We start from the raw sequence: 26,766 nt of genomic DNA on the forward strand, positions 1-26,766 counted from the left end.
GAGACCTGAGGATCAAACTAATAAAGAGTAATTTTTATTACTTTGCAAATGCAACAGTTATTTAGCAAATTCTTGACACTATTTTAATGAGATGAAAAACTTTTCGATTCTGCCCCCCCCCCCCCCCCAAGTTACGCACATGTCTGCAGTCACCCTTATTACGAACAAAAAGTAACTGATATGCCATAAAACAATAGAAATACATAATTACATTTTATTTCTTATATAAAAGGTAGTCAAATTTCATATAAACTTGAAGTAAAGTATGTTTATTCAGAACATGGAAGATGTATCAAATTATTATGACTACAAAATGATCAAGTTTCTTAGGTGATTTTCTCATAATTTAGTCTAGTTCCCTCTTCAGTCAGCTTCATGGTCCCTATAATTGTGGTTGTATGGGAGAATTTGGGGAAAATAGTTTTGAACAGGAACATACCGTTTAGCACAGTCATGCACCACACTCACACAAAGCATTTAAGAATTGAATAGTCTATTTCAAACAATGTGATCAGTCTTCGAATACATAGGCTAACCCTAAAATATATGCTACTGAGTTCGTTGCGAAAAGTTAGGAACCACCATATAACACAACACCTAATCGAATGGTATAGAGATACTTGATGTATGACAACTGGTGTAACAAAACACCAAATGGTGTCCACATTAACGCCAAAAGGAGTGTTCTGTTACACCAAATCTAAAAGACCACACTTTTGGTATTTCTCTACAATACACTTTTTTTACAGTGTGTCTTCTGATACTAAATATGCCTATCTTCGTCCACTTGATGCATTATTCTTATCCAAATAAGTATTGGAGTCCGTAATTTTCCAAAGCTAAAATTTTTAAAATAAATATTACAGCTATATGACATTTTAAATTGGTTCCATCGTTTTCAGCACCTTCGAAAATGTAGGAAACGATACGTTCGGTGACCATAACAGCCATTGAAAAATGTATGAAAATTATATGCTAAATATTGGCAGCCATATTTGTCCATCACATTTAATTGTTCAAGTAATTAGTGTCATACCACCACAATGGCAGCTTCACGACTAAATATCCCTGAAATACAATGGATATGAACTAAATGTGCCTATCTTAGAGAACGGGATACATAATTTTAGTCTATATCAACTTTTCCGGGAAAATATATAATATTCATTTAAGGTTAAATTTTCGTTTTATGGCATCTTAATTGGCCCTGGAAAATGACTACAATTTTGAATTCTAAAGGATTTTTTAAGGGGGACATCGCGAACTTACATATACTTTTTTATGAGTGTTGCATATAATGCAAAGTGGCATTTTTCTAATCACTAAAATGACGTATAAATCGAGTAATTTCAATAACAAAAGCATGGACGTCCGAATGGAAAGGGGGGGGGGCAAAGGGGACACGGTCTCCTGGAAAAATGAACGTTAATTTATGTTATTATTATTAGGATTTTACAGGAACATGAAACATCAAACTGAAAGAGTTTTTTAATGGGAAAAATATGTGTCGTTTGTCCCCTTCCTACAAAAACTCCTGTGGACGTCCATGAGCAGAAATTGATTGATTGATTGATTTCGTGTTTTAAGTCCACTTTATGAACGGAAATTATAGTCATTTATTTTGATTACTGTAAATCACTAATCCACTTCCCCGTGCGCAAGCAATGGCTTCCCCTTTTCGAAATCAGACATGTTATGGGGGACCAACTTTTTCTCGTTCTCATTGTATACACCATAAGAAACAAACGGCCAACTGCCCACGTGGAACACATTACAATAGGAAATCTCCCCATGGATTCAATCACTCTTGCAGATTCTTGAATCTCCAATTCACTCAGAACGGGTATTCAGGATGCTTCTCGCACCTGAAACGAGAAATTAAACAACTCTTAAAAAGAAAACTTGACGGCAATGCATGTTCGGTAGTCTTTAGAAATGACACCGAGTCGGAGATCTTGATTTAAAAATCGAGACGAGACCGAGGCTCTGCACATTCTCGTCTTGTCTCGTCTCGGTATCATGTCTATCCACACTCTAATTAATGGGTATACCCGTGAGGCAACCCTGGAGAGTAAAGAAATACATCACCTCCAGTACAACAGAGATCGATTGTGAGTTTTATCACTACTATTACTACAAGTAATGATAATAAAAATAATTTAATAAGAGTTTTTCAGTGCTAGGAAAATCAGTGTAGCCAAATATAGAACAATTAGGGCCCGGGACTTTATGTTATAACATATTTTTTATTTGGCATCGGATCGAATACTGGTGTGAGATCTTTACGTATAAGATGAAAATCAGCCAAAATAGACGAATTTGATATGGCATATTTTGACATATTTTTATCAATTTCACGTTTTTACAACATATTTCTTTAATTTTCTCGTATAATTTCGTAATTGTCTTGCTCATAATCGGTTATTTATAATTTATTCTTCGTATCTTTAGCGCAACGGATAGTGAATATTGTCTATTGGATAAGGATAAGGAAATTACTGACAAGAAAGTTAAAAGCAGATGCAGTATTTTCTTACCAACTAGTACAGAACAATGATAGCCCCTTTTTATTAGCCCGCTGACAATCGATAGCCACGCCCATTGCCCGGGCGAACATTTTTGACGAAAAATGTTCTGTCATTGTTGTGCCTGCATGAGAATCACCGTACACAAGTTTCAGTTGATCTAATTTCTTTACCTTTTTTTTCGCTTATAACAACAATCAGTCAAAAGTAAAAATTATATTCGATACATTACAGCCCCTACTCTATCGGCAATAGAGTACGGGAGTTTGAGCCAGCCAGGCATTTATCAGTGTGTAACAGTGCGAGTGAATAGAATGCCACAAACAGGAACTTCTGCGGCAAGATTGTTAAGTGCATTGTGGAACGGAAATGTATTTAGTATGTAATTTGATCTGCCAAAAAAAATTGTAGGCTCTTTTTCAAATTCTATTTACCGATTCTATATAGTTAAAATCTGTCTAAAAAACTTGTGTTTGTGTATTGATTGCCCAGATTTACCACAGCTGAGGCGAGCTGCCAATTATGCTTCAGTTTCCAGAAAGGTGTAAATCTGACGTAATACAGTAAATGGAACTTAGGACAACTGCAGTGAACCTCACTGTATTTTCAGTATTTTCTCACTACATTCTTCGGTTAAAAGAATTCTAACTTCATTTAACACCCCGATCTTCCCAGGAGATACTGACTTCCTGTACAATGAGAAATTTGAAAGTACTGTTGTGCATATTTTTGGCTTTACTGTGAATATTTCTGCATTTTTCTGACATATTTTTAAACTTGTTATGACATTCTGTAATTTTTATGACAAAATTACATACATATTTTACAGTTTTATAGGACTTAAAGTCCCGGGCCCTAATAATAATACAGTAGAACCTTGATAACTCGAACCTCAACAACTCGAATAAAACCTTGATAAGGCGAATTTTTGTACAGTATATGGGATGCCGTTCGGGCTCAATAACTCGAAGGTAGACTATGGAAAACCTCTATGAGTCGAAGTTAAATTCTAATTACCTCTATAACTCGAAGTTTTAGTCCTACGGACCTCAATAAGTCGAAGTGTAGTAAACTTTAGACCTCTATAACTCCAAGCCGGCGATTTTGTCCCTCCATAACTCGAACCTTGGTAAGTCGAAATCCTTGATACCTCGATTTTTTTCCCCCTCAAGTTCGAGTTATCAAGGTTCCACTGTATATGTTTCATATATGCAAGAGAGAAAATACAAAATTTCACAGAATTTTAAACAATATTCAAGTTAATCAGTAATATATCAGTAGTTGATACCATACGCAAGGGGACGTAAATGCAACATACTCCAATAAATATAAGGCAATAGCATTATTTTTATAAAGCAAATTCAACTAACTCCATGGCGCAACAGACTTCTAAGAGCCAGGGTTTGCCAGAACGGATTTTCCATTGGGTGACGCGCGGTCAGCACATCGAGTCACATTGCCGCTGGTCAGATAAACATCCATGTTGAATGTGCGATTCTCAGCTCTAGAGTTCCATATTTAATATGGCCACAGGCAACTGAGTTTGATATGACTGTGGCCTCAACGTAGCTCCAACCTTCAGCATTCCTACTTACTGCCCTATACCAGCGACAATATAGAACTTACCCTTTGAATAGGTTCTTGAAGTGAAATATCCTGGCCTCCGAGCCTTTGTCCAGCTTGTTCATTTTCTTCACCTCGGCGTCGCTCAGTTCGAAATCGAAAATCTGTGAATGACAAAAATACTGTTCGGTTAATAACAACGTTTACATTGTGTCCTTGCACACCCAATTTCATCTCAATAATAATAATAATGACACAAATAAATAAATAAATATGTATATAAAGGAAGTATATCCAAGGACATTATCCAATAAAGTGATCTGCTCGTCTATTTACGGTGGCTATGCACATGTCGAAATTGTAATCCAGTCCTGATTAACCTGTAATGAAGCTGTCTATCATTTTCTAATTCCTAAATTAGGTAGAATTTTTTTTCTGAACCTTCTATTGTATTTTTTTAAAAATTTTATACTTATGTAATAATGTGATCATAGTTGTAACCTGACAGTAAACAAGTAATATTTATGATAATCATTAGCTATTCGCAACCTCTACACCAGCATACGCAAAAAATCATCCCTTAAAAACACATAAGATGTAGGGGAAAACTTAATGAACATTAGTCATGGACAATTTGCCGATATTTGTACATACCACTGTACAGGCCGGACTACATGTTAGTGTATAAATACGAGAAGTTGGTCTCTTCTCTAGTATACTGCACTGTTCTACTTCTGAAGCCGCCCTCCGTGGCGGAATGGTTAGAACAGTGCGCTACGACGTCAGATGTCCTGCGTTCGAATTCAGGCCTGGGCAATGGTGTTCTTTGTGAGTGTCCCTATCACGATTAGCCAAAAGTGGCGGAAAAGGAAAGCGAAGTAAAATGAACGAAATAAATCAGTCTACTTCTGACGTCTTGCCTTATTGGATTACACAATTAGAACATTTGATGAACCTAATGGCGCCATTTTTTAAGAACATTGGGGGGGGGGCTGAACTCGGAGATTTCTTTTTTAATTTTATGCAATAATGTCAAAAGTACGCTGAGCATTTAACCTAAAATGCCTCTTTTGTTCCTTGGCCAGAATATATATGCTTTTACTTTTTTAAAAACGGCTTCAGGCCATTCCCGAGAGAAATACATGAATTGTATAGTGGCGGTTTTTTTCCCACTCATAATGCCTAATTCAAAGATAACTGCTTTTTGAGTGTCTAATCCGGAAAATGGACAGAAATTCTGTCGATGCTTATCAATTTCAGTGTCTATTTTGTAATTTGGGTGCTTTTTTTACCTATTTTTTGAGAGTTTTTAGCGCCTATCAATCTTCATCCTGGTTGTAAGTCCTTATCTTCCCTTACATTTGAAATAACGATGTGACCGCGGATAGTATAAGTAATATAGTACATAGAAAAGTATCATATTGGAGATGTAAGAATTTTTTATGAAACATTTTGGTAACAGTCTGTCATTAATTAAGTTGTGAGAGTTCTTTCAGTATATAATGATGATACGTTTTCTTAAGATGCTCGGGATTTTATTTCTGAAAAAAAAAATATAACCGGCACATTATTTTGTGGGCTCGAGTCCCAGAGGCTCATATAAGTTGGCGCCACTGAATGAACCGTAGGATAGAGGAGGTTGAAAGAAGAACAAATTACCTGGAAGTTTTCCTTTATCCTGTCGGAACTCTTGGTTTTGGGGATAACAATGATGCCGTTCTGGATTAGATGACGTAGCAGCACCTGGGCAGGAGTCTTCCCATGTTTCTTTGCGATCGACACGACTGTGGAATCTTCCAGGATATCTGGCACCATGGAGTCCCTTGAAATAGAACAGAGCAAACATTACTTTGCAGTAACCACCTTAATGTACACAATCTTCTTTCCTTGGTCTGTTAAAATTGGAGTTTGTCCAGAGTCGCAGGCGATGACGCAAGCACAGGTTGTTCAAATTTCAATTACTTCTATGCCAACTTTGAGGATTTGTTGTATTTTGTAAACAAATGCCTTTTCTAAAACTTTTCGTAGGCTACTTCATTTATATTAATTTTCCTCTCTGCGTCGTCAAATGCTTTCTAAAAGTAGTCAGGCCGTTGATATAAAATTGAAGAGTAAAGAAAAAAAGAAGAAAAGTAAACTAATAGTAATATATTCTTTTATTGTCAATTTTTTTTAAATAATAATAATAATATACGATTGAGGAGAGACTTTGACTTCTTAACAACAACAAAGCAAGACAACTGCTTTTCTTTATTTCTTCACATGTCATACCATTCTAATACTGAAATACAAACTTATTCTATTTTGTTATTAACTTTTACACTTCTGATCCAAGGTCTTCCCCGATGGCGCAGTGGTAGCGTCGTCGCCTTCTAATCAAGGGGTCCGGGTTCGATACCCAGTGGAGGCACATAGTGGTACGAATCCCACTTTAAACTGTAGGTTCACCCACCTTAAACTGTAGGTCCAGTTCCGATTAACCTTCTGTGCATAAAGTTGACTTAAAAAACAATAACTTAAAAAAACAAGCAATATGAACATGGAAGGCATTGTTCACAGAATATCTATCATTTATTTGTATTAGACTCACTTGTCTCCGAGCTTAGCGAATAAGTCGATGATGCCTGGGGACCCCAGAGGAGCGTAGGCCGTGACTATGATCCCGTGCTTGTCACAGACGTCCCTCAGCTCTTTCTGCTGCATGTAGACGTGGAGCTCAACCTGAAGGATCGCCGGTTTCACCCTGGCCAGTTTGCATATCCTCTCCACTTGTTCTTCGTTGAAGTTGGACAGACCGATCGCCTTGGCGCGACCTGCCTCTGGTTGCTTCTCCATTGCCTGTTCGAATAGATGAACTACTATTATGAAGGCTATGACTATCGTCTTCGCTCATAAGTAACACATGTTTATTTCTTTACCATTGTAGAGCGAGATACATAAAGATTACAATGCAATCGTCCATGACCATGCTTATTCTCTTTGTTTTACGCAGTAAGAAGTTCAGGAATTGAAGCAAAACGCCATAGAAGCTGCTGACAACATCTGCAGCAGCATACCTTAAAGACACGTAGGGCAATACTTGTATCCCACTGTACATATTTGAATTTGTCGTGAAGAAGCATTAAGATGACTCCCTTAGTTTACGAATGTTGTGTGAAAGTAATTTTAAAGTTGTTGATTTTGATTCCTTTTTTGTTGAGTAGGAAAATACGTGTAGTTCTAATGTAAAGTGTTGTGTTTTAATCAAGGTTATTAGAATTATATAAGCGTGTTTACTCAAAATGCATGCGATTGATGACGAATCGTAGGAACGTGGGAATCTAACCCCCCGAAAGTTAATATAAAAGTGTTGCATTATCCACATATCAAAAAAGAGCACAAAATGAAAACTTGAAATGGAACACAGAAATGCTTATATCTTGATATGTCAGTTCATTTAGGGTTCGTAATTACTAAAAATCTTTAGAGGTTTTCACTTCAATGGGCTTGAAATTGCTGATTTTCAGATTTAAATGCAAATTTTCTAATGTGTAATCCAAGGCCACGCTTCAGCATTACATATGTGCAGAATTAATATTTTATGCCATTGTTTTAAACAATTAGTGTCACACATTAAACAAAATAACGTGCAAAGGCAAGTTTCTTAACTGCAAAGCAATTTTAAACTGTATTATAATATTAATATATATTATTAATATTTAAACATTGAATCAGTATATTTTGATTCCTAGTTCAAGCCTAAAAACAATAGAAAGTATATATTTTATTCATAACTGACAGGTTTTGTTGTCGCAAATTAGCCGTGGTATCGTTTTTCCTTTATAATCTGAAAATTGAATTATCGAATCCGGTAGCTAATATTTTTAATGTATATTTATAGTATGCTGCTTTGTCACTTCAATTCTATCGCATAACATGATTATTAATTGAAACATGGTATGATTCACTTAATTTGAAAAATTGAAATATATGTATATTTTAGTGAGAACTGGTAGAAATAATTTGTGAAAGTGTTATAAATTTAATGAGGGAAGACAATATAAGACAGTGACCTAATGTTGAAAAAGATAATACAATTCCAGAAATGGAAACTTCCGAGTCAAGTCAAATTAGAGTTCAACCTGGACATACAAGAAAAATTAAACGAAACTTACTGGAATGTGTAGTGCTATACTTGTCACAAAAAGTTCCAAACAATTCTGTTGCGGGTTTCGGACAAATGGCGTCATCAATATGGTCGCCGTCAGAATTCGTACTTGGTTATCATGTGTAAGTTCTAACCCAAACTGTCAGGTTAATACTTTATACTTCTCTTTCATATCTAATCTTATATTAATTTTTATATTACTGTAACACATATTATCATATTATTGTACTTTTTGAATTCTTCTGATTGCATATTTTGTTTACCAAATAGTGTTATAATTTCATACCAACAAGACACTGTAAATGGGCATTTGCCTGTAGTGTCATGTCTTTAAATAAATAAATAAATCTTTAAACGTGTATCTTCTCACGATAGAGATAGAACCTTCGTTTTTGCACCAGATTAAAATGGATCAATTAAACAATTTGTATAATAAAGTATAGTATCTGTACTCGACATATTTTTTAAAATCATTAACAAAAACGAGAAAATTAGATTTTTCATTTCGTGTTTTAACGTTTTAGCGCAAATTGCTCAATAATTATAAAATAATACAGCGAGCTCTTTTTAATTCGAACCCCAAGGGGAGGCGAAAAAGTTCGAATTATCCAAAATTCGAATTAACAAAACTTGTGTAATCAAAGATTTCAAGGGGAATAAACTTCTGTTCGAATAACTGAGTAATTTGAATTATCCAAGTTCGAATTAAAAAGAATCCACTGTATCTAGTTGGATCCTTGGAAGGTCTTCACAAATTGAAACTCACCCTCCACACAGCTTCCAGGTCTGTCTCGGTGTCAATATCGGCCAGTCCATCTTCTGTGACCGGCACCAGGGTGTTTTCATCTTTGTACCTGATCCCCATGGGGCAATGGACGAGGTAGAGGTCCACATAGTCTAGCTTCAGTCTTTCCAGGGAAAGCTTCAAGCATTTATCCACGAGATCTGCTCTCATTCCCATCATTGGCAGCTGGAAAGGAAGGGATAATGAATGTGAGAGGCTTTCTTACTTTATTAACAGGTACTTTTTTACCTCGAGGACGAACTGTTGATGTAATGATATACAGGGTCACCCCAAAAGAGGTAACCAACGAATGTATTAAGTAGTCGGTATTTTGATTGCATTTTCAACCGCCCTGTGTCATCTCGTGTTGTAGACCTTGGTTCTCAAAGTACTATTCCTTATTCTTTTCGCCGATATCCAGCCATACAAGAAAAATACTAACATATTTTTGATATTCTTATGAGACATAGCCTATTATTACTTACAGTGTAAAAAGTTAAAATGAACAAAATGAGACCGTCAATTTCCGCTGTCAATCAACTACCGTAAAAATAAAAAGACTGCGATAGTTTAAAAGAAACGTACACAGTTTACGGTAATTAATTAATGCAATTTTAATGATAAAATCTTTAAAAATACATTTATTGTTGACCTCCCCGATGGTGTAGTGGTAACGTCGTCGCCTTTTAATCAAGGGATCCCGGGTTCAATGCTCGGTGGAAGCACGTATAGTGGTACGACTAATCCCATTTTAAACTGTGTGTCCAGTCTCGATTAGCCTTTTTCTCGGATAAAGTGGACTTAACAGCAAACTCAAAAGAAAGAATACAACAAAATATATTTATACCGTAAATAATTACGGTTAATAATTATTACCGATTTTTTATGCAAAATAAAAATATTCAAATTTTAATTTTAATGTTTTACTTTTATTTTGCTCAGTGCTGTATTATAGGTCTACGTATGTAACACGTATGAGCGTGTTTCTGTATTTAATATTACACCAAGTGACGTCAAAGTACAGAGACGTGACGACTTGTGCGTGCGTCCATGAAACTTTTGCATCACTTTTTTGTAAATTAACAGGGAGACTGTTAAATTTTAACGATAGGATATTGCAAATTTTACTATAACTACTAACAGTGTAAGATCTGTGGTAAATGTTCTTAGATCGTTTGAATATATAGTTTTTTAGGACACACACACACACAGGGGTGGTTTAAAAAATGGAGACCCTTTTCAGAAGGTTTTCAGAGACATAATCCATGTCTATATAAAGGTCGGTGCCATAACCCTTTATTTATCACCATCCTTTGACTTATCGCTTGACACAGTTTTTTTAGTTGAAGTAATCAATATTTTCTCAAGATATGCCTCTAAATTACTATCTATATATTTACTTCACTTATCAGTGAAGGAGTATTCTTTTTAAAATCTATGGATACAAAACAAGCATCCTTTCCCAGCGCTCTTCTCTCTAGTTACTTTTACAAAACAAGAACAGAAGTTTTCTTTTTCTTTTTACGTGCTCTGTGTCTCCTTATGTGTGCTAAGTAGTGGCGGCGATTGGGGGGGGGGGGGACAGTTGCACCCCCGCCCACACACACTCTTTTTCCCTGCACTATGGTCTCTTAATGCTAAGCCTTGTCTACCAAGAGAAAGCAAACTGTCCTGCCCCCGTGTCATTGGTGCTAACTACGGCCTCAGCTTTTAACTTCGGTGTTGGAGATTTTATTCCCCAGAAATAGTATAGTTTTAGTTGTTGTTAATGTTGCATGGTAATTAGTTTTAGCAATTGATTTAGGAAGTTTCAACGGACATATTTTCTTTTCTTGTTAATGCACTGCCCTCAATTTTGTTTTAGCTAATGGTCTATCCCCGTACAAGGGTTGTTAATGGTCCAGAAACCCATAAATTCTAATGGGTTCTATTGGGTTCCGCTGAGTATTGTTTAATTGAATAAAGGTTCCTGGACCGTATTTAAATTGATCCGGAAAATAGTGTTCCTGGACCGAATTGAAATACTTTTCAGATAAAAAGGTTCTTTACGGTCCAGAACCCATTTACGCTTGCTGATTTTCTCTCCTGGACCGGAATTGAATTCATTTAAAATTCCTGGTCCTTGAACAACCCTGCCCCGTACTGTGTGACGGACAAAAGTAGTCTATATGCTGGTGTGCTTATAATATAAAAATCAACCAATCACTATGTACTTTAAGAAATTTGATTCACGTCTCCCGATCATTCTCTCTTGACATACAGTCGCCAGAGAATATTGTGCAGGTGGTCAGAAAGATAGACGAATTATTGTCAATTGAATCTGCTTAGGTAATCGTCAGTCCCGAGTGTGCAATTTTGTTATAAAAATTAAAAATATGAGCGAGATATTGAAATACTTATTTTACTTATCTAAAAATTTATCATATAAGATATTTATGTGGTTTGAGTGTTGGATATACTGGTAGTATAACTCTGTTAAGAGGATCCAAGTTTCTATTTGCGTATGGTTGAAATAGAATATAGTAGCCTGTGCTTTCGCAAATCCAAAGGGAAAAAATCTATGCCAACAAAGGAAATAGATGGAGTCTGAACATTCGTTTGGCAAAATTTGGTTCAGTTCACTTTCACGATCAAATCTGGTCAGAACTTACAGTTTTCTCTTGAACCCGAACTCTGTGTGTGCTCCTAAGCAGCATCGGACCTGGATCTCCTTGTAATAGAGCTAAGGCATTAGTTACTGTTCTAGGAGAACGTCTAGCCTCTTTGTGCATAAAGTGGACTTAAACCAACTATCTGGATGAGCCCGTTCGACGAGGTCTTGTTAAAGTTACTTATTTCAAAAGGTGTCTATTACAATTAGCAGTAATTGAAAAGTAAATTTACTTTCGGTTGGAAATTTATCGTGCAAACAATTTACAAACAATCTGTAATGAAATAAATATACGGAGACTTACATACGAAACCTAACTTCATTGTCTTGGGCTAATACTTGAAATTCCCTTCTCCTTTGCATCCAGAGAAGACACATATTTGGTAACAAGGGTGGTAAATTTAGCACGTTACAAATTTTCAAGTTAAGAATTTAAGTGTCGTAAAGTGTAACTGTTGATAATGTTACTTGTATTGCAAAAATGTAACTCTGTTCAAGTTATGGCAACCATACAGTTAGATTTCCAAACACTGGTTTAATCATACGTAAGGTAGATTATTTGAATCATTTTATTTAAGTGATAATTATCTAATATAAATAGAAAATTCTTAGACCCAGAAACATTTATGAATTTCTCTCTAAATTTAGTAGTCGTGAATGAAGGGTACATGGGGGACTTACCGTGACAAACCGAACTCCTTCATACCTTAGTTGTGACAAAGATGTCCTCTCTGGAATGTCCTGGGTTCGACGCCAGCCACTTCTTAATTCCTTCTCCCACAGCCGATTCGTTTTGATACACATATGCCGTGTCTATGTGCCTGTAGCCCGTCTCCAACGCTGCCACAACTGCATCCACAACCGTGTCGTCTTCGCCGATCTGAAAAAACAATGGAAGAAATGTAGCTCTTTCTTCTATGGTTTGAAAACTGTCATTACCACAATAGTTTGTGTGAAGGTGATGTGGATTGTGTTACTTGATTTTTCGCAACGCGAATAACACCGAAAAATGTTAATTGTTGCAAAATAGTGTTTTTGTATTGCAGTAAAATGTTCTCAACACATTTTTAATGTATTCGAAATCGCGAATTTCACCATATTTCGTGCTTAAAAGCACCGTGAAAATTTTACATGTCTTGTGTTCTTGGCTTAATATAAAATGTAACATATTTATGCGTGTACGTTTTCCAAAATGTTGTCCCAAAACAACTACAGTGCTTGCTATACATGGAATAATTCCTGCAGTTACATGAAATCACGTGTAAATAGATGTTTCCCCACGATTTTTCACCTTCTAATGTTTTGCATCAACGAGCAAAATGGCTAGGTTCTGGCGGGAGATCGAGGGTGCACCTACCGTCACAAAGAAGCCGTAACATCGGCATTTGTTAAATAATGGAAGTAATGGAAAATAACTTACTCAAAAATCGTTTGCAATGTATGAAACGTACCATGAACACCGGTAGGCCATATCGTATCACGCCGCAGACGTGAATCGAACCTAGAACCCGGGCATCATAAATAAATAAGCTAATCACGTTATAAAAAGGATCCCGCTGAAGCATTGAAAAAGAGCTTCTTAAAAGCTCATCGCGACAGCGTCCTTCAGCGGAGTTGGAAAAACTCCGCTGGCATTGCATTAGAAAATGAAATAAGGAATCAGCGTTCTTCCTCAGGATTGCCGTTGCGAGAGGACGCGATCGAAGCAACCGTCGTAACGGCCGATAGTTCGAATTTCACATAAATAGGTCGCGTGAGAAAATATCAGTCTTAGTTGTCTTCCGTCAGATGAAGAAGTTATTACAAAAGAAATCCGTTTCTAGTTGTTTGCAGTTTACGCGAGAGAGCCCCACAGGCATCATAAGTTCAGAAAAAGGAGCGAACGAACCATCGGGAAGTTAAAGTTATCGTTAGAATATCGGTCGGCGAAAGTACAGAGTTTGGAGCCCGGAGTTGCTCCCTCGTCCGTTTTCTTTCAGAGTAGGACCACGTCGATCCAAGGACCAGCGGGGAAGAGATCGCCGTAGAACTCCAGGTAACGAACATTCCTTGTCTTTCCTTCCCCTGCCTGTTCAGTCAAAGGTAGTGTTTTAAATATATGTCCGTGTGTTCTTCTTTACGGGGCTAGCCCTCCTTGCAGTTTTAGTTACAACGTTCCTCTCGCCTAGCAAGCGAGTGGCAAAGGCTTTCATAGCCTATCTTCGATCCCCCTCTTGGACTTTATACGATATGGCCTAAAAATTAAAATACTAGTTTCAAAGTACAATGAAGGTATAATTGAAGGGTTCGGGTGTAAAAGTTTGTATCATCAGCCCGGAAACACCCTGTATGATTCCCATAATGACCGGGAATATGTACCACCGACTAAGAATGAGGACAATGAAGAGGTTGCCAATCAGAAATGCGACTATAACTTGCATGGCCACGTACATTCTATTTAATTTAAAACGTGGTATCTACTGTAGATACCATTGTTTACATGCAGCAGTGCTCATAATGGCAGTTTCGAATTAAATTTTACTCTCGTACCTGGATGTGAACTGCGATCTAGTAGAGAAGCACATACTTTTCTTCTACTAGATATAAATAAATGTAGTCACATAGAAATTCGTTTGATTTTTAATTGGGTATGCGCATTTAAGGCTGCTTTAAGATACCATGCCTTACAAGCAACGTCAAAAATGTATTACACTTAAGGAATATGTAATATGATCTGAATCATATCAATTACTTGGAACAGTTTAGTTTTTTTTATAAAATATTTCTTTCATAAATCTATAACGCGCATTTTAAAAGTTATAATATTTTTATGGTGGACCTAATAACGTATTTGTAATTTAATTAACTCTCGTATTTATTATGATATGTGTGACTTTGATGAAAACAAATTATTTCATTGTTGATATTGCATTTGCAAATATGTCTTCTTCTTGGTTCGAAATTATAACTATTTTAATACATAAGGACTAAATATCAGTGAAAACTATTAAAAACTTAAGCCCTGTGTACATTTGAAATCATTCTTTACAAACATGCCAAGTTAAAGAAAAATACAACAGAAAGTTACAAGATCATAATTATGTCTTCTTTGATTTACTTTATTTTACTTCGCGTCTTGTGTCACTTTTGGCTTATTTGCGAAGATGGAGATGAGTGATGATATGAAATTGATGAATAAGCACTCAAAAACATCCATGCCCAAGCCGGATTCAAACCCGGGACCCCTGGCGTCGTAGCGCGATTTCCTAACCACTCCGCGACAGGGTCCCGGTAATTGTTATGTTGAAGATAGAAATTTAGGGATGGCCTTTTCGAAAAAATTGTTTTTCGATTTTCGAAAATGAAATTTTTCGATTTTTCGTTTTTCGGCATTTCGAAAAAAAAATGTTTTTCGTTTTTCGAAAAAAATCGGTTTTTCGAAAAAAAAATCGTTTTTTGAAAAGAGTTTCGTTTTTCGAAAAAATTCGTTTTTCGTTTTTCGAAAAAAAAATAGTTTTTCGTTTTTCGAAAAAACTTATTTTTCGCTTTTTTGTTTTTCGATGTTTCGTACTTCCACTTTTCATTTTCGAAAAAATATTTTTAGATTTTCAATTTTTCGAAAGAAGGAGGCCATCCCTATTTTATGTATAAATTGCTTATTGAATCACAAAAATCTAATATTGCAATTTGGATAGTCTACGTAACACAGCTTTGTATCAACAGAGGCTTCTGAATCGCATTCTGCTTGGCATGCTGAGGTAATAAGTAGAGCCTCTGTGTGTGTGAAGTAGATATGTGAAGGTGAATAACCACTCATATACAGTACCCGCCCAAATTATATCATATTCAGGTTTTCTGAGGATAACTTTTTGGGGACTTATACGATCTCTATGAAATTTTCACCGCACTTTGAACTGCCAGCGTGGTGTGCAATGATAAAAAGCAGAAGTGATTATTTCGCCGATTTTCGAAAATGGCGATTTTCCGTATTTTTTTTAATCTTAATTTTAGAAGTGTTTTTCTATCTCAATCTGTAATTGTTTTGTTGAAATGTATTATAATAATCATTTCAGTGATGGGTAAAGCAAAGCAAGCGCTCGATCTCACCAAGGTGCAACAAGATGCGATTGTGGTAGGTAGGCCATCGCCAAGGGAGGACTCAGAAGAAGCTGGCAGAGCAGTTTTCGATCAGCCAGTCGGCTGTGAGAACTTCTGAAGCGATGTCGGGTCCAGGGAGGATACGTGTTTCGCACAGCGCAGAGTGCCAGTTATGGAGTGGCCCAGCCAGAGTCCCAATCTGAACCCCATAGAACACCTCTGGGAGGAGCTCAGCCGACGTCTCCGAGGCACCAGAGCCACTTCTGTGGATGAGAAGTTCAGACAGCTGAAGGAGGCGTGAGAGAAGATCGACAAGTCTGTCATCGATACTCTCCTCGATTCCATGCCACGTAGATGCCAGACTGTGACTGATAGCAAGGGATTTCCTACGAAGTATTAACTGATTGTTCACGTTGAAGTTGTTAGAGCACAGCAGAGTAGGCATAGTAGGCTAATTTTGAGTGTAATAATGACGACAAGTTTTTTGCTACTTTGCCCAAAATGACAAAATAAATTCTGTAAAATTTAAAAATGAGTTCTCGATGCTGTATACCGGTTTCAACTGTGTGATATCGTAACGTACTCTGAGTACGTGGGATCGAACCAAGAACCTTAACCATTGAGGGGGTGATGTAGCTCGCTTAATAATTCATCCTCCTCATTTGAGCACTCGCCCTTCAAGGTAAGCCTAATGGTAATGGGCGAGAGGTACTAACTACACACTTGGAAATGGCAAAACACAAGCTTTCGGATTTATACCTTCAAGTCTAGATCAACATGGTTGGAAGTAGCAATACCTGTCTGTCTCTGATGATACAATTCCCCGCTGATAGCTGTTCATATCGAAACGTGTTCGATCGCTCAATCTCCTCAGTTAACTTCTTGTTCGGCGATTCCAGGGAAAAGACCCCACACCACACGTTGCTCTCTGTTTTGTTCTCTTTCCTCCTTCCCTGGTCGTTGCCCTGAAATACCAGCTGATCAGCACCTTAACTCCAATAGACCAGGAAGGATTTGTAAATTACTGATGTGACATTCTTTGAATGCCTGAGAGAGCAACGGCTGGCGACAGGGGTTGTGAATTCAGGCAAGCTATAAATCTCAATTTAGAGGAGATTGATACGATATACCTCACTAATAATATGTCGAAATTAGCAGATGAATTGAAGTATGCTCAAATAAGTTATCCTCAAAAAACCAAAATATGATATAATTTGGGCGGCTACTGTATAAACACTTTTTTACGAATATTGATCTCCATATAGACATAAGGAAGATATCTTGATCACAATCATTCAGAACTTATTTTTTTAAATACTAACGTAATAAAACGATGAAATCTACGTACTTTTCTAATGGTGTTCATTTCAGTCATAGACATGGGAAAGCAGAAACTTGTTACAACAAGGAGCTCAGGTTATTGTTTATTGAATAAAATTATTATTATTAAGGGCTTTCATTTTTGTGTTACATATTGTTATGGTTGCTATAAAAAGTCTATTGTCAAAATATTATTATTGAACTGACATCACAAGTTAGCTTGAATAAAGCGGTATCTGATCACCCATTTTGATAATATCGTTGCATGTAAAGCATGGTAACTACAACAATTCCTTTAACAACCCTCAAACAAATCGCACGTAGCACCACCGAAAAAAATAATTCGGATGAAATATCATGTTTGTATGATAGTAAACATACAAGGGAATCATATTTGCTGTAAATAATTCTGAAATGTATTTTAATTTGTAAATCAGATTTTTCTGAAACATCAACTTTCAATATCTCGAAACCTGCATTTTGTCATTTACCATGTTTTACACCCGAGCCCTTCAATTTATACAGTGCTTTGGGTCGAGATAGCGCGTGACATGGTGCAGATGCCGGCATTTTCGTCCCGTAACGTCTGGCTTCTATACGCAGATATCTTTAGCATGTAGACAATTACATTTGTATTGCATAACGAGTACTAACTTGTGTTATAATTCGACCTCGGATTTTAGGTTTTTAACCTATTTTTTCCTTTGCAGGTAAATAAGAAATAACAAGTTAATAACTTGAAGTTATGTCAGCGTTTCATTAAAAAATGCAACAACTGACGAAGTTTTATAGTGCCTAAAATAACCTATTTTGCTTGTTAGAACGTACTTTAGGTTTTATGTGCCTGAATTAAACCTTTTTTAGGTTTTATATATTTTTTTTAGGTTTTGCATCTCTCAGAGGTATTTTACTCGGTTTAGTAACGAAACAATTCAATGACTGGCGTGTTTGAAACATGTTTTCTGTCGACCCCCCCCCCTCAAAATCTATGATGTTTTTCAAAGCTCTAAACAAAACAAAATATTTGACGCCACTGTTACCTGCACACAGTGGCGGCGATTAGAGGGGACAGTTCCCCCCTACTTTTTGCCCCCTCACTATGGACCCTTGTCTACTAAGACAAAGTAAACTGTCCTTGCCCTCACCCCCGCCACTACTGCCTGCACAGTTCAAAGTGCAAATTTCTGATACGTGTGGTCTTCCTCACTTTCGCGTCAGTTCGGTCCTTTTGTAGCATTCATACCTTGCGAAATAACGTTTCACCACTGACTATGTTTAAGTTGAAAGTTAATTAAAAGATAAAGATAAAATAAAACATCTGCTTGTACCTCTTTTTCATGTTTTACCAAAATTCTAGCATAATTTCCAGAGCCAATAATTCACACATAATTCCAGGAATTCAAAGAATTCCCAGTGATTAGCCACCCTGATATTGTGCAGCAAATTATACATACGTAATTCATTTTTCATACCAACAAGCAACTTCTGCTAACAGCAAAAGTATACTAATATAATAATTTGTGGATAATTTTAAAAATTATGCATACAAATAAAAATTTGGTTAGAAAATTAACATTTGGTTGTTATATATAGCTGCCTACTAAAACTTCTTACGGTTCTTGTGATTTTTTAATGAATCTATCTAATCAGCAATTTTCAGGAATTTTGTACCATTTAAATTTTTTGGAACCTATACTTCAGGATTTTTCGAGCCTAATTTAATATTTTTAAAACCTTTTTCCGAATTTTTAAAACCTATTTTAGGTTTTTAAAACCTATTTTAAGATTTTTAGAGCCTATTTTAGGAACCTAAAACTATGCATTTAGAACCTAAAAATTCGAGGTCTAGTTATAACTTATAAGAGTTGTTCAAAGTTGTTCACGCGCTATCTCGGCCCAGAGCCAGAACGAACGCACTGTATATATTTTCCTGAAAAGTGTCTTAAAATTAAAACGCGAAATTTTGGGAGAAATAACAGCAAAAAGTTTAAATAAAAGTTAACAACACTGGTGCAATTAGCTTATAGAGACAGAAAATAGAGCAATAAGATAATTATAATAATATGTTATTATTATTATTATAATAAACATGTGCATACATAAATTTCTTCCTCCAAAACTTACATCTTGAGGAATTTCATAGTGTTGAAGTGACGCCAAAAATATAACTGAGTTATCTTATATCGTAGACATTGATGAAAACCAATAGCGGCGATTGGGTGCTAAAACTGGGGGGAAGGACAATTTACTTTTTCTTGGTGCATGAGGCTTAGCAATAAGGGGCCATAGTTAGGGGACGAAAGTGGCAAAAATGGCGGGGCAACTTCCCCCCACGCCCCTTAAAACCATGTGTATCATAGAGGAAGAAAACCACTGTTTGAATGCATAATATCCTGTTATAATAGTGAGCATATGCAATTGACATTTTGACTAGGACAGCCACGTAGATATAGCTAATAATGACGCATGTGGGTTGTAACACAACACTCCCATCATAGGCGTAGCTAGAACTTTATATTTGGGTGTGCACAAAGAAAAAAATGAGGTCTTGTACCTTTTTAATAGCATATTTTGCAACACAATCACTTGGCTTGAAATATCCGTATTTAATTCTCTTTGATAAAGCAGCCCATTAGGGTGTGCCTAGGCACACCCGGCACAACCCGTAGCTACACCTATGACTCCCATTAACTTTCAATGGAATCATTACAATCTAGAAGTAGTGTCCGTGACTGTACAACACACAAGACTACACTGACGGAGCCACTTAATGCCATCGACAACAGCAAATCAATAAAATTTGAGTTTTTTCCCCAGTATTCTTCAAATATCATTAGCGCTTAAGTTTTGTTTTTTACTTGCTCTAGGTTTTTAATACACACACTGTGACATTTTTATTCTTCTTTCCCTAAATTAGCCTACACGTCTTTACGGTATCACATTTCTTGTGCCTGAATGAAGCCATTGATAATAATAAAGTATTTTCGTGTTCTTGCTGTAACTGTAGAAAGCTATAAACCCATCCATGCTCTTTGAATTAAGAGCATGTATACCTACAGAAGTATCTTCTCAGAAGAAAATAGAAACCCTTTTACAATGGATACATAAAATGGGAATTTTAAAAGTGAACAGTTCCTGGTGGCTAATGGTATTTAGTGTGAAAAGTCTGCCATCTAGCGGCATTCTTAATAAACAATACAACAAAGCCAAACGTAGAAAAGTATATCAAAGAGCATGGCCTCCCTACTCACTGAACTTAAATCCATTTGATTGGGACTTGAGGAATAAACTTCGTACAAGCACTGATCTAACGAAACTCTAGGAGTGATGAAAAGTTTCCATGGATATTAGCTCATGGATCTAATATTCAATGGCGTATTTATATTTTCATTTCGGGGCTCCGGCCTCCGTGGCTGAGTGATTAGCATAGAGCGCTACGACGCCATCGGTCTTGGATTCGACTCCCGGCCTGGGCATGGTTGTTCTTTGTGAGTGTTCCTCTATCAATTTTCATATCATCTTCGCCATTAGCTATGGTAGAAATGCGAAGTAAAGTAAACCAAATCAACAAATCATTTCAGGGAATTCTAGCTCTTCAAATTTGCAGGACTCTCGCACATTATACTCACGTGTGCACTACTTTTCAAAATAGCATGCTTAAGTTAATAAATTATGAAAACATTAATACTTTCGTGGGACATAAGCCCGATACACCCCGTCGAATACGCCACTGTTTTTTTTATGGTAAATAGTTTAACATGGAATAAAATGTCCAGCCATCATAAATTGTACGTGTAACTTAAATATGGTATTGAAAAGTGGTGAGTGTTTTGTGAGCACCCTGTACATAAGGGCCTGACTTGAACATGACTCTTCTCATCATATTTGTCAATTACTACGATTGTGAGAATTATAGTAAAATTAATTACTTACCAGAGCTGTCCCTAAACCAATAATGGGCATTCTTGATCCATTGTTGAGTTCTAGTTGCTTTTGTTGATCCATTATGCCTATATGTCACGGATAGCCAGGAATTGCAGCTATGAAAAATGCATACAACGTTTTGAAATAACCACAACGTTTTGAGGTTCTATGTAGTTTCCCCACCACTTGACAACAAAATGTGCATTTATCACTTGATGCAAGAGGCTACAAATGTCCTTGGACTTCTAACAGCTTCCTTGAATCGTGATGTGTAGTTAAGCCTATTGATAGGAAGTGTGTAGTGCGCACGCGCGGAGGAACTGTGCCAGAGCGGATAAGGTGTTAAAAAGAAGACTTTTGCTTTTATCTGCGCTCGCTATCGTTAAGCAGTGATGCCAGCGGAGGGTGATAACTGTCTATGAAGATAACGCATGTCTGTTTCCTACAAATATGTTTTTTTCCCCCTTAGCAACAAGAAATTATTCAAGATTTCATCTTGTCGGCTATCATGAGCGCATACGGGATTTTTAACGTGTAAGATTCAAAGGGTACAGAGGGTTTTACATTTCTTTCAAGGAAATGGTGTTTTAAAAAAGAGGATGTTTTGACAGATAATTTCCGCCTGCAAAGGTTCCGGGCTCGAGTAGTGTGGGTTTTCTACATTTCTTCCAATCACCGTTCATTCTCATTGCCGGGATTAGCCTTGATTGCAAAGTGCGAGTGACAAGAGATTTTAAGTGTAAACACAGATTTGTGTGATGTGCTTGACATTTAAATTCTTAGTTTCTCGCCAGTACGCACTAGCGTTTTACAGGTAGCCTGTATTTCAATAAAAAAAACTTAAAAACGTTAAGTTTGAATCCTCTATCAGGGCCTTCCTCAGATTTTAAACCAAACAAAAAAAAATGTTTTCAGATTTTTAAGATTTTTAGTTTGGTTTAAAGTCTGGAAGACCCTGATAGAGGTTTGAAACGTAACGTTCTTAAGTGTTTTTTTTTTTCAGATATAGACTGCCTTGGTCAGTATATGTAGTGTTTTTTCTATCATGAAAACATTGTCTAATCGTGTTATCATTGTAAATCCGGATATCACATAGCTGCGTTACAGGGAGGGTGGGGTTGACAAAAAATATATCGTAATTACCATTTTGAACCTTCTTTTTGAAAGTTGTTCAAAGGCAAAAATGATAATCGGGGGTCACTTTTATTGAGGGGGTTCATTTACGACTCTGGTTCCCCCCCTCCCCCGAGTTCTTTACTGCTTTTCTCAAAATTTCGGGATGGGTTGTAGCCCCTTCAGCTCCCACCTGCGTACGCCAGTGACTGTAAAAGGAGTCTATTTTGGCGCCGACCCCTTCCATTATTGTGTGTATACCTTTGGTAGTTCAATTTTATAAGAACTTGATCAAATGTCTTTGTACAATGGCATGATGTAGTTTAAAGTTGTAACATGGTAAACTTTTTTGGCAAACTTTTAGGTCATCCATTTATGTACTTATTTTGAATTTATGTACATTGTAACTAATAATATGGAGAAATTTGTATTTGTATATATGGCTTTATGCCTATTGAACTAAGAATTATTATACAGGGTTTTGTGTAATATGCACATCAAAGGCCCCTGCAATGACAAACCTAATGTTTAACATGATCAAATGCTTAACAATTCCTTCCATCGTCAATAATGCTGTCATTCGGTTAAGTATCTGCGTAGGTGTTAGATGAAAATATCGTCGCCCTTACCGTAAAGTCACATTGTAGAAATGAGGTTTTAAAACAGTAAATTTCCGCGTCCATCCAACTACCTAAAAAATTGCAATGGCCGTTTTAATTAATCTCATTTAAAGATTCAGTTTTTAAAATGTATTTATGGTTCACTCAACTATAATTTATCATTATCTATCTTCATGCAGTCGCTTTCTGTTTTATAAACAGGCAGATTGTCTGTAAGGTTTTAACGGTAGAAGTATGCGATAATTTCCAACAGGTGCAAAATTGATGTTTTGAGAAAACAGTATTTAGAGCTACAGTTTTTAACGACTTCCAATTGAAAGAATTAAGTTTCAATCAAAATTTAATCTATTCAGAAATCTAAAAATTATTTGTGCTTTTAATATGTTAAAATATCGACTAAGAACTTGAAAAAATATCCACATACGTGACGTCGGTTAAGGGCAACGATAAGTTATCCGTGATGAACTTATCTCCTTAAAAGTGGTTGGCGCCGCAAAAAGTTTCTAACCACTGGTGTATACGAATACGATAGAAAAGTTCTTCCGTCCAATACTTATACCAGACAAATATCTGTTTTGTGTAAGTATTTCAGTGGAAGCTTAAGGGACTGTTTCGCGAGCAAAATGCTTGAAATTGTTCGGAAACAAGAGAGTAATCTTTCTAAATCCTTGCGAACAGCTTGGAAAAGAAAATGTTTATTCTCGTACAAAGCCGACGGAACTTAGCTGGATTTCCGAAAACAGAGACTGCACTCTAAGGACCATGGTTTTAACTGTAATCCTTCTGTTTTCAAGCTTTTCTGGACGTAGAAAGCTGGTCGCTATATGGAGTGTGCAGCAATGGACCGTGACGATCTGTTGTAACGATAAAGGTTCTGTTTTGTTTCTTTGAAACTGAAGCTTTACCGAGCAGAAACACGGTCTCCTCTTTTCAGATGCCAACCTCCGTGGCCGAGTGGTTATCACGCCAGGTGTCCCTGATTCGAATCCCGGCCTGGGCATGGCCGTTTCTTTTTTTTTTTTTTGCAAGTGTCCCTTCATCAATTTCATCATATCATCGCTCACCAGTGGCGGCGATTAGGGGGGACGAGGGGGTAGTTAGTTGCCCCCCCACACACTTTTCGCCACTTTTCCCCCCGCACTATGCTAAACCTAATCTACAAAGAGTTTTGGTACCTTACCCCCCCCCCCCCCCGGGTTTTGGAACCCAATCGCTGCTACTGTCGGTCATCGTCATATCGAGAGCATTGCAAATCGGAAAGGGTGTTAGTAGTTGTATTCGTGGGGGCATAAACCGAGCAAGGAAGAGCCTCTCAAGCGGTTTGGCTATACTTAAAACTAGGTCAACATGCCTATATGAGGTTTTTGCTCCAGTGCGGAACCCCCTCTATTCCAAGATTTTGTAAACAATGCCCCCCACACTTGGGAATTTTTTGAGAAAGGAAGAATTCCTCTCAGATTGATACTTACAAAAGGCACTTCTGTGATTGTTTTGGACACGCTTAAAATTAAGCCGCACACACACACACACACACACACACACACACACACACACACACACACATATTTACTTCTGGTTCGAGTTCAATTGGGCACCAGGCTCAACTTGTATATCTAGTATTAAGATAATCTAGAATTGCTCCGTGACTCTCTTTTTATTATAATCTATTCATATTTAGAGTCTGTCTAAGTTGTTATATAAAATTAATACACATGGCATTAGGTCAGTGCCTTCTGGGACATGCATGTCTGTGCAGGTCAGATTCCCGCGCTATGGAGTTGTGGGATCAATATTCGGTGCAATTTCTCGGCGCGGCAGGCAACAGGTGGGATCGGATCTATTGCCTTACATGTGTTCTTATTGACAAAGCTCCTGCAGTTCTATCACGATTAGTTCCAGACAAATCCGCTCGCCTAAGCATGGCGGCGCTGCGGTCTAGATTGCATGTACGCTCAGCAGAAAAACGGGATGTACGCTCAGGAGACAAAAATATAAGAAAAGGTCTCATGTTTCTGAATGCACCCCCACCCACCCCCAACTCACCCCTACACACCCCCAACCCATCCACACACACCCCCAACTCACCCCTACACACCCATATGCACACCTACTCACCTCTAACCCACCCGTACCCACACCTACCCACATCTATACATATTTACTCACCGGTCTCTTCTATTGCATCATGTTGTGCTATATTAATCAATTAATATCATACGACATAATGCGATGTGTGGTGTTTTCTGATTGGCTCTGCAAATCTATATAAGCCAGGGCGCAGTGCCAATTCTTACCATTGCTGGATCGGCAGTGGAACCCACAAGCGGGGGATAGAACCTGAACAGGCTCCACCAAAGTATAGGAGACTTGAAGCATATAATTTGGCGGAATAACCCAAGTAAGGTCATAGAGACAATATACACTAATACAATAAAAGCCAATTTTTGGCAGGGGGGCTAAAGTGGTTCCTAAATACAATATCTCAAGAACTAATTGACATAGAGCTATGCAGTTTTTTTTTGTCTGCACTGAGCCCAATTGATCCAGTATAGAGTTTTGATTTGAACCCCAGGAAATTTTATATAAATACCAAAGCCAAAAATATTCACACGCATACACACATACACACATATATACATACACACGCACAAAGCACAGTGCTGAACCCAACTGATCCAGCATAGAATTTTGATTTGAATCCCCGGAAATTGTATATAATAAACAACAAGTAAAATGCCAAAACAAAAATATTGCGACCAATGCAATAAAAATATATTTAGCTCTAATTGGGCCAGACACCGAAAGATTTGTAACCCAGACAAATACAGAACTCCCAGAAAAACATGCCCCAAATGCCATATAGAATATAGCATGGATTATTTCATACATAGACATAAAAATACTTGCTCTGCACAGTCATCAACACAACCATCCACATCTGCTCCGAAAAGGAAGCATGAAGCACCTGTTAATGCTGGACCTGCAAAACAACCACGCAATGCACCACCCATCCGTAGCGGTTTTAATGGCCAATTAAGAGATCACCGGTTTGTATCAGAGCCATTATGTGGCATTCAGAATTTTTTGAACAGTGTAAATCCTGATGTGCAGGCAATTCTGAATGCACAAAATGGCTCTTATAAGCTGTCCCTCAAATTGTATACTCAATATAAGAAACCAAACGGCACAAAATTTACACAGCCCCACATAACAGAAACTGTAGCTGTACATTCAAATGTAAATTCAGACACAGTAATAAACAGTTTGATAGAGCAATTGAATATGAAACACTCTGAATTTGCTGCGAAAGAGAGTGGCTGGAGCCTATGTGGCTCCCCACACAAGCTATATGTTAATATTTCTGAATTCAGCCCATTACAAGGATCAACATATCTGCTATTACCTGACAATATCAAATACAAAAGAGCCGTGGTCAACATGGAAAATAGTGATGAGAAATGCTTTCTGTGGTGTATTTTAGCTGCTTTGTATCCAGCTTCAAGCCATCCTCAGAGAATAAGTTATTACAAACAGCATGAACATCAATTTGACGATGCAATGGAGGGTTTAGAATATCCAATGTCTGTTTAGAACATTGATAAATTTGAAAAAAGAGCCAGGGATAACAATGGCAAACAATTATCTATCAACGTATTTGTTTGTTCCACTGGCAAATGCCCGATAGCACCTCTCAGAATCAGTACATTTGATGATGATTCTGCCGTTCCGATTGATCTGCTCATCATTGAAGGGGAGGATGGCAGATACCATTACACTCTGATAAAAAATCTTGAAGCTTTAGTCAGAACACAACTAGACAAATATAAAAAAATATTTAAGTTGTGCAGAAGATGCTTCACTGTATTTGATGGCAGGAAAATGGTGAAAGGGGATTGTGAAGAGAGTGCAGAAATTGCAAAAAATAAGTTAATTGAGCATCTGAAATACTGTGGCAACCATAAACCTGTTCGTATGGTGATGCCAATGCCAGGTGAAAAAGCAAAATTCAATAAGTTTGAAGCCTCGTTGGAACACCCAGCATA

General features: G+C 37.1%; 1 protein-coding gene across 1 annotated transcript; it reads right to left on the reverse strand.

Annotated features, from left to right (window-relative positions):
* Positions 1-200: 200 nt before the first annotated feature.
* Positions 201-21,253, reverse strand: LOC146000270 (aldo-keto reductase 1B-like). The gene is made up of 7 exons (XM_083137735.1): positions 21,000-21,253; positions 12,376-12,549; positions 9,002-9,205; positions 6,679-6,926; positions 5,748-5,910; positions 4,152-4,252; positions 201-1,865 (listed from the first exon to the last, which is right to left on the reverse strand). The coding sequence occupies exons 1-7, from the start codon at positions 21,069-21,071 to the stop codon at positions 1,835-1,837; spliced, it is 993 nt and encodes a 330-aa protein (XP_082993861.1). The 5' UTR covers positions 21,072-21,253; the 3' UTR covers positions 201-1,834.
* Between the last annotated feature and the right edge of the window lie 5,513 nt (positions 21,254-26,766).

This window comes from Lepisma saccharinum, chromosome 16 (genome assembly GCF_977018435.1).
Source record: "Lepisma saccharinum chromosome 16, izLepSacc3.1, whole genome shotgun sequence".
Classification (NCBI taxonomy): domain Eukaryota; kingdom Metazoa; phylum Arthropoda; class Insecta; order Zygentoma; family Lepismatidae; genus Lepisma; species Lepisma saccharinum.